General features: G+C 37.5%; 1 protein-coding gene across 1 annotated transcript in view; it reads right to left on the bottom strand.

Annotated features, from left to right (window-relative positions):
* Positions 1-11398: 11398 nt before the first annotated feature.
* The window catches only part of znf644b (zinc finger protein 644b), a 43414-nt gene continuing 35048 nt past the window's right edge, over positions 11399-19764 (bottom strand). The window contains exons 6-8 of the mRNA XM_053498231.1: positions 19067-19192; positions 18760-18859; positions 11399-16558 (exon numbers count right to left, since the gene is read on the bottom strand). Coding sequence (XP_053354206.1) covers positions 16387-16558; positions 18760-18859; positions 19067-19192 — 398 coding nt within the window. The 3' untranslated portion in view covers positions 11399-16386. The remainder of the gene's footprint in view (positions 16559-18759; positions 18860-19066; positions 19193-19764) is intronic.

A 19764-nucleotide genomic window follows, 5' to 3' on the forward strand; every position in this document is an offset into this window, starting at 1 on the left:
GCCTACCTTACCTACTGTATGAGATGACACCCACGTTAGAAGAACTCAAAAAACAATTGACTATAATACTGCATAAGGCATGTAAATTCCTCCAAAGTTCCATGTCTAAACAATGTCTCATCTCAAACTATTTAATTTCTGTGGCAGAGCATGAATGTAATGTCATTAGATTTTAACACAATCATGTTTTATTATGTTCTCCCTGTAAATTTTAGATTAACTAGTTCTACCTTCATGTAGCCTTCGTTTGAAAAAAACTCGCAGGTAAAACGCCACAAATATATTTAAATTTGAGGTTTGGTCTATATGCTTTATTTAGTTCACCCAGCATATACAGTATTTTAATTAAAGGTCACGTTTTATTGTTCTGCCATTATGTAAACCAGAGGCCACCATAATTTGCTATCAAGAGCTTTGAAACAATACTGTATATAGGCTAATCCTCAATTTTAAATGAATTATTCTTGCTTTATCATATTTTAATTTATTATTATATCATCCTTTCTTATACCCAAAAATTTTAGGACCAGCATACTGAAAAAGAGTCTCAGTCTGTCTGTCTGTCTCTCTCTACTGTATCTCTCTCCTTCTCCGTCTGCCTCTGTTTCTTTGTGTTCAACTCGAGCATAATTTCCTGCATTTACAACTCACACAAACTTCAAGGAGACACATGACACAAGGAGGGAAGACTTTTATAGCAAGATGTAGATCACTTGCCAGTTGATGATTAAAGATATGATCACTGCTGGATCAGCCAGAGCGTGGCACATTTATTAGCATGCCAACAGATGGAGACAGACATTTTTTCCCGGCAAATTCTTGTGAAATGGCTCCTCGGGTAGCCATATAAAAATGATGCACTGCACCGTTATAGGTGTACAAAGATGGAGGCAAACAGGATGAAGTAATGCAGGAGGAATAAGAACCTGGATTTACTGCCTTTACCTCACTGACTGATCAGTTCTGAGCTCTAGAGCACACTTTACATAACTAATACTGTACAACTTGTACCGTCTGCTTGTCACCTATTGCGGAGGACAGATAGATGCATGGAAAGGTCAAATGGGAAGTTAAAGAAAAAGAAAAGAAAAAAGAAATTATAAAAAAAAACAAAAAAGATAAAAAAGGTTAGAATATAAGAAAACAGTGGCTTAAAGAAAGAAATAATAAAGTAACACTAAGAAGGAATAAAGGAGAGAAAAAAAACAAAATAAATATAATAAAAATTTTTAAGGTAGTTGCGCAAAAGAAAGAAAGAAAGAAAGAAGAAAAGAAGGAGAGAGAGAGAAAAAAAGAAAGCTGAAGCAAGGTTCTGTGTGGTAGCGTGATATTTGTATATTTACTGTACCTTTAAAAAAGAAAATGGAAAAACGGCAATTATGGAATGAAAATCTTGAAATAAAAGGAAAAAAAAGAAAGAATTTTCTATTAAAGATAATAGGAAAAAAACAACAAACAGAACCAATAAATGAATGATGAACGAATAAAAGAAAAAGAAAAACAGAACAGAATAAAATATGGAGAAATATTAATAAAGAAAAATGAATGACAAATCGAAGAGTGTGCTAAAAGAGTGGAAATAAAGGATAAAGCATTTTATTTTATTTATTATCCTCAGTCCACTAATGTGACATTCAACAAGATGCTTACGTCTGTGATCGTCTATATAAAAAAACAACCAAACAGAATTCAGACAAAACATCAGATGACCTTTACATCTCTTCTTTTCGTAGTTCTTCTTCCCACACTTACACTACATTATGTTTGGTTGCCCCAAGTAATTTCCACACAAATGCATAAATTGGACTTGGTCTTAGTCAGTCAGTCAATCAACGAGTGAGCAAATCACAGCCTTTCTGGATTTTAATAGATTAAATAATAAATAAATTTCTTCCTAATCCCTTTTCCCATATGGTGCTCCATAATTCCCTAGTGCATGAACATTTTCAGCTGTGTGTGTGTGTGTGTGTGTGTGGGTGGGTGTGGGTGTGGTATGAGTTTCACATACACATGTTAGGAGTGCATTGCTTGCCGGAACAACAAGAGGAAACCAATAGTCATTATCATATTGATTGAAATATTTCAGCTTGGTGTAATTTCAGGTTCGGTGCCAACATGTTGAGAGAGACTGAGAGAGAGAGACTGAGAGAGAGAGAGAGAAAGAGAGAGGGAGCAGGGAAGAGCAAGCCAACAAAACAATAGAATTATAGAACGCTGTCGTTTCTCTCTTCCACTTCATTGACGGAGTTGATTAAGTTTAAATGAAGCAGACACAGGATAAAAAGTGAGGGCACTGACCAGCAGGCATCTACGCCAGCCGCTTTGAAAAACCTCCGATGCACACGGAAAAAGCAAGATTTGCTAAATGCTCTAATCTTCAATGAAATCTAACATCAATAGCTACAGACAAAGTTTGGTAATGAGAGATTCGATCAAGCATGCAGGAGAAGAGAATTAATCCCCCTCTGGCCTAAACTGGGCTCGACTTTGAAGGCGGCTCCTCGGCGCAGACGGTTATCTAAATGCTAAATAAGAAAACGGATTGCACTTTTCACAGCATGCTAATCATTTGTTCAATTTGTGTGCCTGTAGATTGGAGCTGTTGATCTGGTGATTAAAACAAGTGAGCAGCAACCTTTAAATTAGAAGTCAGTCACTCTCAATATCATCCTGCCAGGCCTCAAATCAGACAGACAACCTCCTCCATTCTTAACCGTTTCTGTGTTATTAGGATTATGATATAGAACAAGAAAAGTGTTAACTGGAAATAATGGATTGAATGTTTTGATAAAATACAAATATGTTGGTTGTATGGAAACCAAGTTGATTGAAGCTCTTTACGTGCAAGTTTCTAGATCAAACTGGAATTCAAATTAACACATAAAGTCGTTTCAATTATTTGATTATATCGTTCAATCAGAGTGTGTGAGTGAGTGTATCTGTGTGCGATGGATTGGCACCCTGTCCAGGGTGTACCCTGCCTCCTGGGATAGGCTCCAGGCCCCCGCGACCCTGAATACAGGATAAAGTGGTACAGACGATGATGGTGATCATTCAATCATTCATTCATTGACTAATTCATTCACTTTGGGTAAGCACATAAAATGTGGAAAAGTTTATTGTGCTCTTTTATACATTGCCATTATAGCATGCAAATTTGTATCTGCATGTAACTTTTACAGATCTTACAGAAGTGTATATTTAGAAATCATTTCCTTATGCTAATGCAGATCAACTGCTGTCTAAAGATAACTGAACAAGTTAAGGCTCTGTCAAAAACAGGGTTCTGATACAAACAAGTATGTTCATTTGCATATTACATAAAAGATGTGTAGGGAGTGTTAATTGAAGTGTTTATTGATTAGGCAGGGCATCAATCTTTAGGTGAAGACAACAAGAGACTCAGGAGTTGTTAATTGTCATCAGTGCTTGAATTTCTTGTGTTTTCAAGAAAGTTGGGTAAATCCAGTGCATATACAGGATACACTTCTATATTTACATTAATGTGGCTTTCATATTCTCATGCTTCCTGCAACCACCCATAAAAGCATATACAAAAATAAAAAATGAAAAATATAATAAAAAAAAGAGTTTTGGGGAGTGACCTTGACTGTTCAGTACAGTCACAGCCAACCTACACAAAATTGAGGAGCACAAAAGTATTTGTGTGTTGCATTTAACACAGTATGACTGCAGATCAATCCCTGCTATGCGTTATCACCCCACTTCCCTGTTGAGTCTGGTTCCTCATAAGATTTCTTCCTATTGCTACTGTATCTCAGGGAGTTTCCCCTTGCTATCTAATCTGACCATTCTGATTTATACATATTACCTCACACATTTCGGACTCCCTTTTTTTTTTCTTATTGTGTAAAGTTGCTTTGTGACAATGACCGTTGCTAAAAGGGCTATATGAATGAAATTGAATTGAATTGAAGACACTAATTAATATAGTGTATTGTATCTGTAAAACTGCACTGCAAATTGTCAGGATTTTTGTGATCACAACACTATTTGTCTGTTTCACACACAGAGCCTAAATAAGGCAGTGGAAATGAGAAACAGGTGCAACTACCCGATCTCAAGAAGATGTAAGTGTTAATAACTTCCAACAGGAAGATAAGCCCATATAAGGAACCCGGAAACCACAGAGATTTATGTACCAGGTGCATAGTAGGGAAGGTGGGAAAGAATTAAAGTGGACATGAAAGAAACAAGAGCAGTGTCAGCTCAGAGACTTTGCTTCAGACACTGAGACCAGTGCATGGTAGTGTTAAAATGCACTGTTATCCATCACCACCAGCACTCAGGTATAATAATAATAATAATAATAATAATAATAATAATAAAGCATTGTATTATATTTGTATATTTAAATGAAATATGCCAGACAACTTTTTGATCTGTCTAATTTCTCACTAAGGGTTTTAACCTGGCCAGGTTCACAGTGGATCTACAGTCTATCCTTGGTGTGAGGCTCAGGGCACCATGCAAACACACATTCACACACTCTCAATCACACCTAGGGGCAATTTGTCTTAACCAACTCACCAGGCTGTATGTTTTTTGGGAGATGGGAGAAAACCAGAGCACTCACAGGGAGAGGACACACAAAAATGCCAGCCAGACCCAAGGGAGCCTGATGTAGATGGATTTCTACCCGGTTCTGATTTACTTCTTAATCCTTTTTTGGTTTATACTGCTTGATTGATGTTGAAGCACTTACTCCAGCCATGTAAGACTTGCTTAAACCAAAGTTACAAATCAGGAAAATGTTGCTGTTACTCTATAAAACATAATGAAGACTAGTTCACAATTAGAAACAGTCAAACATCAGCAGTACATGAACAATTTGTAGCGTTTTGATTATTCTACACAAGCCTGACACAGAGCAAAGAAGACTGTTATTTAAACCCAGCAAGATGTGACGTGTCACCTCCTTTTCTCCTGTCAAATTAGAGCAGTTTAACACGTTTGGCACTGATTGGCAAATGACAGTCTAACACTCATGGCTTAGCACCAGAGTGTAAAATGCCCACAAATGTATGCAGGCACATATAGGTTACGCATATTGGTTTATTCCTGTATCGTTTCATCCTTAGCTGTGAAACCCGAGCTTGGGTACATTTTCATCCTCAGCTATACATTAATGCAATTGCAGCTCGGTGTACACACGCCATGAAAAATACACTGCTCTTAAAGTTTACCTCTGTATCAAATGTGAATAATAAGATTACATGGCTATTATTGCAAATTTATCACTGCAGGATAATGATAAATGTTGTCAAGCTAGGTATGTAGACAGGTTTATATTGCTCTTTATGTAGCTTGTGTGCGTACGATGGGATCGTAATCCTCCAAGCAAGGGATGCTGTCAAAATTCCCCATCTAATCTGCATGTTTTGTTTCCTAAACAGGCCATGTTAGCTTGTTCTTTCTTCGTCTCAAGCAGACAGGAGATGCGAACTCAAAGGCAACGTGCCACTTTGCACCACTGCCTTTGCCCCTTAGCAGCACGTCGGCTGCCGTTTCATCTGTCACTTATTCCCCCCTCGCTCTGTGGTTTTGTCATTTGCTCTATATATTCACTTGACATGCGTTTCAACTCTGGTATACAGTTTGGGGTCGCAATTATATATATCAACAAAGAAAAATCAGCACGGTGAAGGTAAATTGTGCAGGAAATAAACATACTCTGGGACGTGTGTGTGTGTGTGAGAGAGAGAGAGAGAGAGAGAGAAAGAAAAAGAGAGAGAGAAAGAGAGAGAGAGAGCGCAGGCCTGCTGGTTTTTTATTTCTATATGTGCAAGGATTATTTTTGTTTGTTTACAATTGCTTCCTAAAATTATACATGTATTATTTCAAGTTTGGGCAATATGACACCTATACAAATATAATTCAAATGATGCGGAGAATAAGAACACATGCATGTCTCTATACACACATTGTGTGTGTTTGCCTTTTGTCTCTGTAAAGTATAGACAAAGTGCAACAGGGAAAGAGACGTAACACCTCAGTTCTCAGCATGAAGGGATGTGATATCACATCTTTTTGTCAACACAGCCTTTTCTCCATGCCTGCTCTTATACAGAGTGCAAAATCCAACCCAATTTAGAATTACATTGGAAGGTAATACAGACTAGACATAAAAGAAAGAAAGAATATATATATATATATATATATATATATATATATATATATATATATATATCAGAAATTTGTCCTTATAGCCAATTTTAACTAATATTAGGGCATTTAATGCATTTCATAAATTTATCCATAATGACTTAAAACCTTTGTGAACAATTAAACAGGAATCCATTGTACATAGCAGCTCTAAGTTATTAAAAAGACCAACTTGAACTCAAGTTCAAAACCAACTAATAATTAATGCAATATGCAGTCATCTATTTTTTTCCCAAATAATGGTCATCACAATGCACAATTAGACCCAAATTACAGATAAATGTGTGTGTGTGTGTGTGTGTGTGTGTGTGTAAATGTTTGTAGTGCTCTCATGCTCATTAAGTGCAATAGTACATTATCATGGTTTGGACAAAATATTGTAAAATAATAATCTGTATATCTTAAATGTGCATTCGTTCCTTTGCTTGTTATGAAAAGCTGAAATAAACCAATATGATGATAATTATTATATATTTAGAATAATTAATTTGTAGGCTAATCATAATACATATGCAACACATGGATAAAAAAAAATTAAGTTACATTTCTATTATAGTCAAGTTAAATATAGAATGGTCTTAACAGTGCTGCCTCAACAAAGAGTCTTAAAAGTGAGACTTTAGATGTTTAAAGGTTTAAGTCACTGTGTGAACTGCGTCGCCCCCACGCGGTCATTTTCGGAAGTGCATCGCAAATTTCTGAATAAAAAAAAGAAAATACTGATCAAGTGTTCCCTCTTTTTTGGACTTACAGGACAAATTATGTGTGCAAAACCCAAATGTAGCATTTATCATTTTGGTACAGTTCGATAGACCCTATTTCTTGCCACATTTGGTTCTTCCCACTTTTAAAATGATTCATTAACACCCCCAAAAAGCGCGGGAAAGAGCAAATTGGCGCCGCATTTTATTAAAGCTGAGATCAAATTGCTGGGGCTTTGACGCTGCTGTTATTTATTTATAGCGTAGAATATGTAAGGAGAGACATTAACACATTTTACCCATGAGAGGAGACATTAGTAAAACGCAAAGGCAACTTTAATGAGATTCATTTGTTCAGATTTAAACTGACATGAAAAAGCTGCTGATAGGGAAGTTATAATAACAGTTATTAGCACATTCATCAGGCCTAAAACACCATCCGACTCAAGTTTCACGAAGAATATGATCAAGATGGTGATTGTGATGAGATGCATGTTGTAGGCTAATACCCCTATCACAGACACAAAAGGGTCTGAACACGGAGATATGGCGACACATAAGCCCATGCTTTCGCTTATTTTCTTTTTCATACTGTATGTGAATGGCTGATGTTTTTTTTTTTTTTACGCTTGACATGTTAGGGCCCAGTTTACGTTCCGCACGCTGTCTGACTCGTCACGTTTGGCTCATATTCTGCATTTCATCTCAAATTCGAATCACTTTGTGGCCTGTCAGGGCTCAGCTTTAGCAGAAGGAAGAAAAGGAGGTCAGGAAGCGCCCAAAGGGATGAGGGCCAGCTGCTCCAGGAGCTCACCTACCTACAGATCCTCTTCCTTCACACAGGGATTCATAGGAGATAATGGTGCAACATCACCCTAAAGCATGGTTGTGCGTTATTATTTGATGGTCTATTATTTTAGTTATTGCGGTTGACATTTATGAACTGAGGCCTGACACAGAGATTCTGGCATACTCTATGATTATTCTAACATATTTTCCGACAATATAGAAAGCATAGACAATTTTAGTGCATAAAATGTGGGTGCTTTAACATGCTAATGCCTGCAATCGAATGCTGATATTTTGTTATAAATACTTTAAAGAAAGCATCTACTCTATAAAATAATTTTTCCTTTCCATGCTAATCATGATTGACTAAGTAACACTTGTATCTGCGCAATCAGCAGAAAGAATTACACCATCTCCAGCTCTAATTATGTCTCAATTTAAAGCTGGCAAAGCAGTGTGTAATTCAGTAATTCCAGTCCTTTGTGCCTTTAGGGCAGTGTGTGATTAGGAGCTGTCAGCTGCTGGAGTGACCCGGCTCAGCCAAGCGTGCAGGCCGACACGACCTGCTATTGTTAAGGCTTGTCAACATATTCACTCCAATTCCCTGCAGTCATTTAGGGCTGAATTACAGCATTAGAAAAGCCACAGAGAAAAGGGAAGGGGAGGAGAAAGTGGCATGCTAATTGAAAAACAATTGCCATTTTATATGAATTCATTAAAAGCCCTTGTCACAAAAAAAAAGATCCATCCAGCCACTGTTTTTAAATAATATCTTCATAAATACTATAAACAGTCTTTAAAGTAGACAGGTAATGTTTTGTTCTAGTGTGTCTAAAAGCCAGGCACTATGCAACACAGTCCGATGCCGACTTCACCAAACAGATGTAATTGCATCTGACATGGGCAATAGCATATTTTTGGACGACCAAAATGGTAAAACCTGAAACAGGTTGGATCCTTGTCAAAACGTATTGATTTTTTTTGTGTGCACTTTTGTGGAGCAGCTGATGTCTCTCTTACATGGCGAAGGTGGTCAGAAGGAGCGGATCAGTATAAAGAGTCTGCCCTTTCTGACCTGATTTTAAATAGGCACTACAACAACATTTAACTCCATCATTACACCATACAGGCACTCAGTCTGACTCACGGTGCCTGAACACCTGACCATTGGAGGTGCCCTTTTTTCCCATAACGTTACACAAATGCATATTATATAAAAACATTTAACTTCGACATAATATTACTAGCTTTTTTTTTTAATTGGTAACTTTTTCTGTACACATCCAATTCTGTGTGTGTGTTAATGAGCAGTAGGTGGGTAAAGATACATTTACAAAGTTTTCAGATATAAAAATGAATGATTTAAATAAAACCGAGACTAGAATTAGCTTGTTTGGCCTCTTTGTACTACAGCTCTTGGTGCAGGGTATGAATTTCCGAAAAACTACGAACATCATTGCATGTTGTGAGAAAGTTTTAAATCTAATCTAATGCCACTGGACAAATATTCAGTTTTACAGCGTACGCATATCAGCAGTTTGATTTCCTACAGATTCTGAAGTAACGTTTTTATTCATGCTACAGGCATGTAGGGAATTTTAAAGTGCATCAATACTTTTTTACAATTACACCAATTTTGCAACAAGACAAATCCTTTGTCTGATCTAATTAATTTCAGAAGTTTTTTTTTGTCAGTATGAAGTAGACAGAATTGCTTCTTTCAGGCTGCAACTCACCAAAAATACTATGCTCATACATATTTCACACAGCCGCATACACAGCATTATAATAGTCTTACATGCATATTGGATCATCATGGTTTCTTCAGCATGGGTTGGGGGCAGGAGATGGGCAGTCAGGGGGGAAAAAAGAAGGAGAGGGCGAAAGAGGAAAAAAGAGCGAGTGGCCGACTGTGAAGGTGATGAATTTCTCTCTGCCACAATCAGTGCACCTGGGTTTCCTTTGGTGGATCCAAAGGTAAATAATTGATGCAGGGATAAAAGCGTTAGTGGAGAGAAGTAAGACAGTCAGACAGCCGAGGAGGGGGGGAGGGGGGTTTGGTTAGGGTGTGAAAGCCAGACCACATTCGACCCCCCAGCCTCCCCCCTCCCCCCCAAAAAAAATCCCTGATCCAATGCCCACTGCCTCCTCATCCCATGCTTTTCCATGCCCTCTGAGCATGGCCCCTTGGCGTATGATGGCCCTTCGCGCTCTTGAAGTGCAAATCTGTGTTCTGACTTGTTTCTGCGCACTGTCAGCATGCTTTCCTCTTGTCAGTGGCGATCGAGCGCACCGGGAGTGTAGCGGGATCACTGACATGCCAGTGACACTGCCCAACCGGATAATGGAAACCTATTGATTTTTTTTTTTCACAGCCTCTGTCTTACTTTTCCTGTCCTTTTTCCCTCATGGAGGTAGCTGGTGCTTTTAGAGTGACCGTCCAAAAGCTAAGACAGAAATCAGTGGTCATGATCCCGAGGTCACTCGTGCCACATGACAAGTGAGGGAAGACACACCTTGGAAAAAGAAAACGGAGCGAAAGCTAGACAAAGTGCCCATCAATCAATCGCTAGATTTCTTTCCCTTGGTTTCCACCTGAGACACTGCAGCCATGGGATACAACTTACGACACAATCTTAGGTGGAAATTATAAATGTACTCCAACCTCAGTCACTACCAGTCTAAAGACAAAAAAGATGTGTGCTTATGTTCTGAGGTTGGAGTGCGTTTATAATTACCACTTAAGAATATGTTATTGATATGAAACATCTTGCCACGTCTGGACATCTTGATTTAACAAATGAAATACAACGAGAACAGGAGTACATGTATCTGGCTCATCTGTCGTTTTGCAATGCTAACTCATTATCCTTCTCTGCTCGCATTAAGCATGCTCTCTCGGCCATGCTTGCACTTCCACATGGAGGAGGCATGACGGGTCTACACGCTTTTAATAGAGGAATCTCCTGAGAGCAACCCTCTTTGATTCGCTGCCTAATGATAAGCGTGCGCTGGTGGCAGATGGCTGGTGCGGATCTTACACTAGATACACATTTCTTTATGTTCCTTGCCTCCCCCTCGATCCTGCCCATTCATAATGCTGCCAATAGAATAATGGGAGAAAAAATGCTATCCTGGTCACGGTTAGCTCAATCTCATTATAATCCCTCGTTTTTTATTCATTCGGCCCCCGGGGATGCCCGGTCTCGCTCGAGAGGCCCCTTTTGATTCGGCCATGAGCACCTAATGAAGTCACAGAGAGATACAATTACTTCCCAAAGCAGGGGCATTAATGTACTCTGAATTCCCTCTGGAGGAACGTGACGACAATTGGTTTGTACAGCTTTGATCGCCTGTCTAAGCCTTGGCCGCGATAAACCGAGGGGTCACGCAGAGAGCCGGGCAGCAAGATGGAGATGATTACTGATTACATAACACTGATGTGGCTTTTTCAGTGGAAGCATAAGAAAATGACATGTCACCACAAAGCTTATACAGAAACAAAACACAACATTTTCTCATCAACAAATGTATTAATTATAGCGATTTAAAAAACTCCTTTTGCTCAGGCAATCTCATTAAGGATCTAGCTATGTACTGAAGGATTTAATAGTCCTTGCTATTGCTACATGGATGAAAAAGCAAATAAAGCTTAATCAACAGTAATCCTTTATTTTTTTTCTTTTGGACAATAAGTGCAATATAAAACCAACTCTGCTTACATACTAAAAAAATCTCTGTATTTTTTGTATTAGCAATTTTCTCATTTTCAGCTGCTCTCCACACTATCCTTAGGACATGTACAGCATTTATTTTGGATTCTGTCAATGTTAAAGAAACCAAAACCTTATTAAGTAACGTGTTTGTTCTGATAAGGCCCACTTAATAATAGCAACTTCTGGTATGTATGACAGGTACAGGATTTCTCATGCTGTTAGAGCCTGGTTAATGTCAGTTTTAAATAGTGATTTCATGCATACAAGACAAGTTTCAGTCATATGAGGCCAACAGAATATGAGACTTTTTTTTCTTTTTACCCTTTTATTTATTTTTTTAAATGTATCTATAATTTTGCAGTGAACATTTCAGTAATGCTTCTTTGTTAGAACATGGAATGGAAAAACTACCATAACTGCTGGAGTAGCGTGTCTACTATATTATACTATATATTTTTTAAAAAACACCCTCAACAATAGGACTTATTGTATTTAGGCTAAAGCCCCAAAAAATAATAAAATAAAGAAAGAAATATGAACATATCTTGCTTCACTGTATGTGCTGAAGAGCGCAAATAGCAAACCTTATAATCAGGAAAAATATGGTATGTCACTTATTCACATATAAAATTGCTCATAAATAGTTTAAGCACAGAATGTTAATAGATTATTTCTTAATAATTTTTAAAGTAAGAGTTATACTTTTGGATGCATCACAGTTGAGGTGAGTGTTATACATAAACAGTGCCTTCACTAAAATATGGCATCCGAACCGTTATTATTCCTACAACAAAAAAAAAGAGCAGTGTATGCAGCTGTTACAGCAGTGTAGCGAGCATAGTGTCACAGAACAGTGTGCTTTTAAAACATTTATGTGAGCTTATATCAGGAGTTTTGTATTGTCCTATTGATAAGCATATATATTGGTTGTCCTTCTGGTTTCCAATGTGTTAACATGACAATTGTTTCAATTTAGTGTCTCTAAAATGCTAACATCACTGTAAATGCAAGTGTCTAAAGGCCCTTTATCATGCATAAGATAACACATCATCCTTGGCAGAAATTAAAATTTTGAATACATCACGTCAAAAACTAATAGTGAAAACAGAATGGCATATATATATATATATATATATATATATATATATATATATAATTTTTGGTTTATTTGCATCATTGCATAAATTCTATCTTTTTTTTTTGTTGCATTTTTATCTGAGGGTTCGAATAAACCCCAACACTAATTACTAATAATCACTAATAAACAAAGAAGTAGCATAAAATGCTAATCCTGCACTGCATGTGATTATGTCTGATAATGGACTATTACTGTTTAGTTCTGGAAAATGTGATGTGTATGTACAAGGGCTGCACTGAAAGTAATATTAAAGTGGTCATAATTTACATTTTATTAACTGACATAGGTCATTCAAATTGCACATATTGGTAGACAAGCTCTATAAACTCCATATAAATGTACTACCCAACATAGTCTCCACCACAAGCGATGCATTTGGGCCTTGAAAAACCCCACTGTTGCAGTTGATAGACTCAGACTACTTGGTTTGCCCTTCTTTAAACTTCCTCATCCACCTGTGTGCATTGCTCTTGTTAATGTAGCCTTCTGTGGATGTCAAGCAGCCTGCACCCCTCTTAAGAATACAAAATTAAGATCCTAAGATAAGAACTCAATGAGCCAAGAAAAGGAATAACAGTTATTATAAAGAAAGAGTGACTCTAGCAACATGTGCAATTTGAACGACCTAAACGTATTTCAGTCATAAGTTAAAAACTTTATGCCCAGTTTTGCATTACTGGCATTACAGCCCTCGTGTTAATTAGAAAAGGTACAAATATGTAGTACAAATTAGTTAAAACAGTAATGCAGCTGACCAAATTCAGAAAACACAGAAATTCTGACATAGGGGACATGACATGTGGGAAACAGGGCAGTAGATCACAACTAAATAGTGAATCAATAAGGGATGAGAATTTACGAAACATAACGACATCTAGGCATATTTGCCTAGATACGACCATAGCTTTAAGGACCTGGAATTATTTGTGAACAAATTCTTTATAACATCAACCAACTGGGGATAATTTTATTAACATATTCTAATGTATACTGTCAAAAAATTATTGGCACCCTTGTTAAATCTGCCAAAATAAAATTAAAGAAAATATCTTTTGTCTTTGTGATTGTTTAGGTTAATCTCACCCTGAAGTCATATTTTCCATTAAAGTACATTCATTCTAAGAGAATAATTCCTTAGTAAGAATGCACTGTTTTTAATCAGCAAAAAATTTTTATAAGTTCATTAACTGTTCGTAAAATTAGCATATGCAAATAATACATTTAAGGTTGATCAATAAGGGCTTTTTTAAACTACTAAATAAATGTTAAATGATTTATAAAATATATATATATAGTTTGATTGGTTTTGTATTTATTCTTTTAAAAAAATTCAGTGGCCAAACTTTCAGAATATCCTTAGTTACACAATAATCATGCTACAAAAGAAGTCTTCACAATACAAGTAAATGTAACACTGTGTGCACCAACTATGACTATGATTTAAAAATAGATCAGAGCACATTATCTCTAAGCAGATATTCAGCTCTGTGTAAGACTATATGAATGCAGGAACGTGTCAATAACCAGACCTATGACAAATGTCATGCCTGTAGGGGGAGAACACTAAAAAATGAAGGAGAAGAAAATAAGTATAGAAAATATTCTTTCTTACTCTCTAATGTTTTCTGTAGGTTTTGTTGATATATTTTAGAGAATAAATGTTTTGGAGAAATATTCTTTTCACCTGGCTTCATATGGTTGTTCTTTACAGATTTAATCATATTAAATAAAGCACAAGTATGTCATCACTAAACCTTTAACTGTATTGTGACCATATTTAATCGTAAACACCATATTGGGTATCGAATCATTTATAGACACACTGATCATCCAGGGAACATCTCAGGAGAGCTGCAGTTTTGGGGTCGCTCTGATCCAGTCGTCTAACCATTACAGTTTGGCCCTTGTCAAAGTCGATCAAATCTTCAGATTTGCCCATTTCTTCTGCTTACAACAGCTTACAACTTCAGGGACAAAATGTTTGCTTGCTGCCTAATATATCCCATGCATTTCCAGGTGCCATTGTAATGAGATATTGTAACTACCGCTACTGTAAAAAGGCCAAATTTTGATGGCTAGAGGAACTTCAAAACTGCAGTTCTTGTGGCATGTTCCCAATCTGCAATGGCCAGGACCTACCAAAAGTCATCCATGGAAGGAAATCCGGTGAACCAGAGAAAGGGTCATGGGCGGCCAAGGCACAATGATGCACGTGGGACATGAAGCCTGACCCGTGTAGTCTATAGTTGAAATTGCTGAAAAGGTTAATGCTGGGTCACATAGAAAGAAGTCTGAACACACAGTACATCGCTGTTTTTGTGGCCGAAGGGGGACCTACTCAATATCAGAATGTTGTGGCTGATTGGTGTATACAAGGTCTATGTATAATAAACGAGAACAGTTTGTGCAGCACTGGTGTAACCTGGCAGCAAATAAGAGTAATGCACATGCGTGACGAATTTCACTGTACTAGTCAGTGGGGCACTAGATGCCTGGAGTGAGAACTGTATACAGTATGTTGTATATGTGTGGCAGTCACATTTAAAATGACTAAGCGAGTAGAGCAATGAATCTGAACCGAATTTTCCTATATGCTTGAACATTCTTCCACGAAAACTATTCAGATGATACAGAGAGCTTTCAGGGATGAATAAATTAAGTAAAAGTGAAATAAATAAAATATAAATAAATAAAAGTGTGTCACAAATGCTTTAAATATGGATGAGAACCTGTTGAAAAACGTTGAACGCGAGCCACGTTTTGAAAGGCCTGCAACAAGCAGAACACCTGAGAATGTTGAAAATGTACCAGAACTAGAAGCATTGTAAAACAATGCTGAAGGCTTCCAAAATATGAACAGTTGATATGGAGATGTGTCTGCTGTTTAGGCTCTGTAAAGACCTCATAACTGTGCTAATCTGAGATGCTGTTAACTGGTGATTTATGAGGCTGGTATGAGATTTATGAGGTAAGTTTTGGTCTTGCTTTCCTGGGATGGTCTTCATGAGAGCCAGTTTCATCATGGCGCTTAATAGGTTTTACAAATGAACTTGACTATACTGTTCTTGCAAGAACTCTTCCCGAACAATTGACCTTCATGTCTTAAAATAACAACTGACTGTCGTTGTTCATGTTGTTACTTAATGACCTAATGACGTGTGTTATTTTATAGTTGTGGAAAAATCCAGGACTGTCCTAAAAAGTAAAAAAAAAAAAAAAAAGGATTAAAACTTTTGACTGGTATGACTGTATGTATAAAACACACACACACAAACACACAGGTCAGCAAGTATATTAAATCCATTAGCGTTAAATCAGATCCCTTGGGTGCTGTGGGTTGCAGGATGGGGCTTCCGTGGACTGGACTTGTTTGTCTGGTTCATCCCAGGATGCTCGATTAAAATTAAATCTGGGGAGTCGGAAGTCTGGGTTGGTGGCCTTGGGCTGCTTACCCCCTGAGCCCTGACTTATTTTGGTAAGGTGTCCTGCATTGGTTTTTCTGTGGGATCGGACTGGATGGGTTGGCCTCAGCTCTCTAAAGGCATGAGTCAGCCTTGGGTTCCCATGATCCTGTCACCAGTTTACTGGTATATAATTGTTAATCAATGTTATGTGACTGATTGGTGTGTGTGTGTGTGTGTGTGTGTGTATATGTGTGTGTGTGTGTGTGTGTGTGTGTGTGTGTGTGTGTGTGGCACATACATACACATATAAAAAGAAACATTTCTTATATAGATTTCTACGCTTGTCCATAGATATCTCTATATAGAATAAATGTATGTGTGTCTCTTGCTATCTTCTTATTTACATATGCAGAAGAGTGGTAATGTGAATAAAGCTTGTGTGTAAACGTGATTTAGAGCCCCTGAGTGACACAGTTTGGAGCACATGGCTCCTCACACACAGCTGGCACCTCCACCATCCCAGCGCCTGTGCCTTTGACAGCAGTGTGCATGAGGTGTCTCTGCAGGTGCTTCACCCAGTCCTCCTGCACACACTGCGGACCCTGGAAGACCAGATCGCAAAACCTGAAATTGACACACAGACCGCGAGAGTAAGAGACCGGCGAGAGCAAGGGGTAGTAAGTGAAACAAGAAAAGGGAACTACTGAAAAATTAATAACCAAATATGGTGGATTTGGGAAGCAGTGTGTATTGTGTTATAAAGTAGATAATGGTATTCTGAGCTTGAACATGAATTCAATTTGTTGGTTTCCTGGCACAAACCAGACTTCTAAGCATGGCCTACAAATGCTTACATAGGGTTGAGCTTCCACAAGCCTAAAGTTGGTATTGTACCAGCTCCACTGGCAGCAAAAAAAAAACAGAGCTTGATGCTACCACCACCATGTTTAACAGCTACAGTGTTCTTGCAGTTGAATGCCTCATTTGTACTCCTTTAAACTTCCCACCAGAAGTATTTTTTGTCAATGTGGTCAGCTGCAATCTTGGGTAAAACTTAAAGGGACAAATTTTGCAGAAGGGACTTCTTTCTTGGATGGCAGCCTTTAAGTCCATGATGGTTTAAAACTCACATGACAGTGACACTGATGTTCCAGCAACTTCTCGTTCATAGTAGGCGTGTGTCTTGGTGGTTTCTGACAATCCAAATCTGTTTTTCTCTCAGGTGAAGGTGACAGTTTGGGTCTTTTTCTCCCAATATTTTGTTATTGAATATAATTTTTTGAACTGAGCTTGTAATCTGATTTCATTTAGAAATAGCTGGAGGATAAAGTCCTGACTTGTGTAAATCTACCATCCTCTTTCTCAGATCTGCACTGAGCTCCTTGGACTTCCTTGTTGTACTGTGTGTTAATCGATCCACTGACTGCTGGCAAACAAGCCATTTTTATGTTGGCACAGAAAAGCTACCAGCTGTAGTCAATCATGATCACTACAGGAGGTTGAGAGGGCTCAAGCTTGGCAATTTAAAAAAAACACTTTAGGACTTTTAGCACCACTAAATTGATAATTTAAGTGAAAGTAGGGAATATTTCTGGCCCTGTGTTAGGGATGTGCAATTAGTCAAAATTTTCTGATTATGACAACAAGATAATAGCAATTAAATGAATATTGTGCATCATTCCTTTTCACAATGATGTTCTTCTTGTTGTGTTATACAGTAAACAGCGAATCTATTTACTATACAGCAGTGTTGTGACATTTATATCATTTTTTACTTTTTTATTGTTTAATTGCAAAATAGTGCAAAATATTTCTATGTGTGCATTATAATCTAAACCCTAAACCCTGTGCTGATACCCGAAGATACAAAATAAATAAACCTTGTGCTCCAAATTCTTGTGGTTGTCTTATATTTGATTGATGATGTACAACATGATTCATACGAATATTCTGTAATTATTCTTGTCATGATGAAGCAATCAGAACCAATAAAATAAGGTACATACTTTATCGTATGTGTAAGCGCTTGTATTAAATGCAATGCTGGAAGTGATCTTCGTTTTCTGCTTATTACTGTAGACCTACTATCCTGATGAGAAGGTCAAGTGACTGAGTGAAGGGGTACGGTGTTAAACGGCACCATGGCTGTCTGGCACTTACCTTATCGGGTCCGATTCAGGAGCATTCCGGTTCGAAGCTTCATATACTGAGGGGCACATTGTATGTTGTTTCGTTCAGATTGCTTTATCCTGGTCAGAGTTATTACTGAATATTCAGGGCCTCTTTCAAGTGAATCACGCTGTATGTTTTAAAGTCAATCTTTATAACAACTGTGATTTTAAAAGATTAAAATTGCCCTTTACTCTACACACAATAATCATAATCCCATCGTTTATTTGTTAATTTAAAATCTAAAATGGAGATGTTATTTATCTAAGTATTTAGAACTTTTGATCATCATGAGATGGCACTAAAACGTGATTGAAGTCCAGTTGGTGTAAATTCAACTGATTGCATAATCACATGATTGAGAAAGACATACATTTGCTATATAAGTTCTGACACTTGACATTGCACATCAGACTGGAAACCAAACCATGAAATCCAAAGAACTCTAAAATTGTGTCAGGCATGGACCAGGGCTATGGTACAGAACCATTTATAAAGATCTGGATGTTCCAAAAAGCATCTGGCCAAACTAGGCTAGAAGTTTAATATGACAGCAACTTGAAGCATACAATATTTATAAACTGAAGGGGTCAGTAAACTTTCGTAACCCACTAAAAATGCAGGACAGTGACTACATGGCTTTTTTAGCATGTTACCTGCATGTGAGTGTGTAGATCACTTCAGAGGTGTTGTGTAGAGTGTGGAACGCCTTCCTCTTTGGCCTTATGCGAGGCAGTTTCTGATTACAATCATATGCTGAAAGTACACACAGTTACAGTTAGTAAAGTGTGCATGTAGTGGGGACATTACAACAGACCAATTCAAATCTATTTACTGGCTTTTTATTTATGATGCAGCTTCAACAACTCCAAACATCATATCTCAGAAGCAGAGATTCAAACTCTTAATATGGCCATATGCAAAGTATACTGTATGTATGAATAAGATGAAAAGAGCACGTACATGTTCCTTCCAGCATGGCGATCCTTTTCCTGCGTGCATAAGCCCTAAGATGATTGGAAAGACTGACCCCGCTGTGGAAAGTCGCATTACAGTGGATACAAATCTTCTTGTTTCCCTCAAACTTTCCTGTAAGAAGGGCAAACACGAAAACAGTCTTAAACTAAAATTAATCAGAGAAAGCTGAGGGGATGACAACAGACCGAAATAACATTTAATTTATTAGGCTTCACCAAAATTCCTACAATATAAAAAAAAGGCTAATATGTCATCACATTTTTATAGGATAACACTGGTGAATTCTCAATCTTGGTCAGAGGGTGTTGATTTATTCTCTGTAACGGCAGCTCTGATCATTCAGTCAATCTGCCACAACTGTCATACAGATTTATATGAGGGTCTTTGTTTTAAAGAATTATTGATTCAAATCATTTATAAGGACCTGCGTGATGGAAATTGGACATAATCTAAGAATCATCATCAGCTTGATTAGAAAGTGTGTTATTTAATGACGCAAAATGTGTAGCCATTGATATGATGGAGCTTTGCACGAAACATTCATTTAATATTGATCGATTAAGAACCCAGTGTCAGATGTACCTATAGATGTACCTAAAAATATGTGATGTGTTGTTTATCATTTCAAAACTCTATCACTCTGGGTGTGCTGTTATATGAAACGAAATTAATCAACAGGCAGT

This window comes from Clarias gariepinus, chromosome 6 (genome assembly GCF_024256425.1).
Source record: "Clarias gariepinus isolate MV-2021 ecotype Netherlands chromosome 6, CGAR_prim_01v2, whole genome shotgun sequence".
Classification (NCBI taxonomy): Eukaryota; Metazoa; Chordata; class Actinopteri; order Siluriformes; family Clariidae; genus Clarias; species Clarias gariepinus.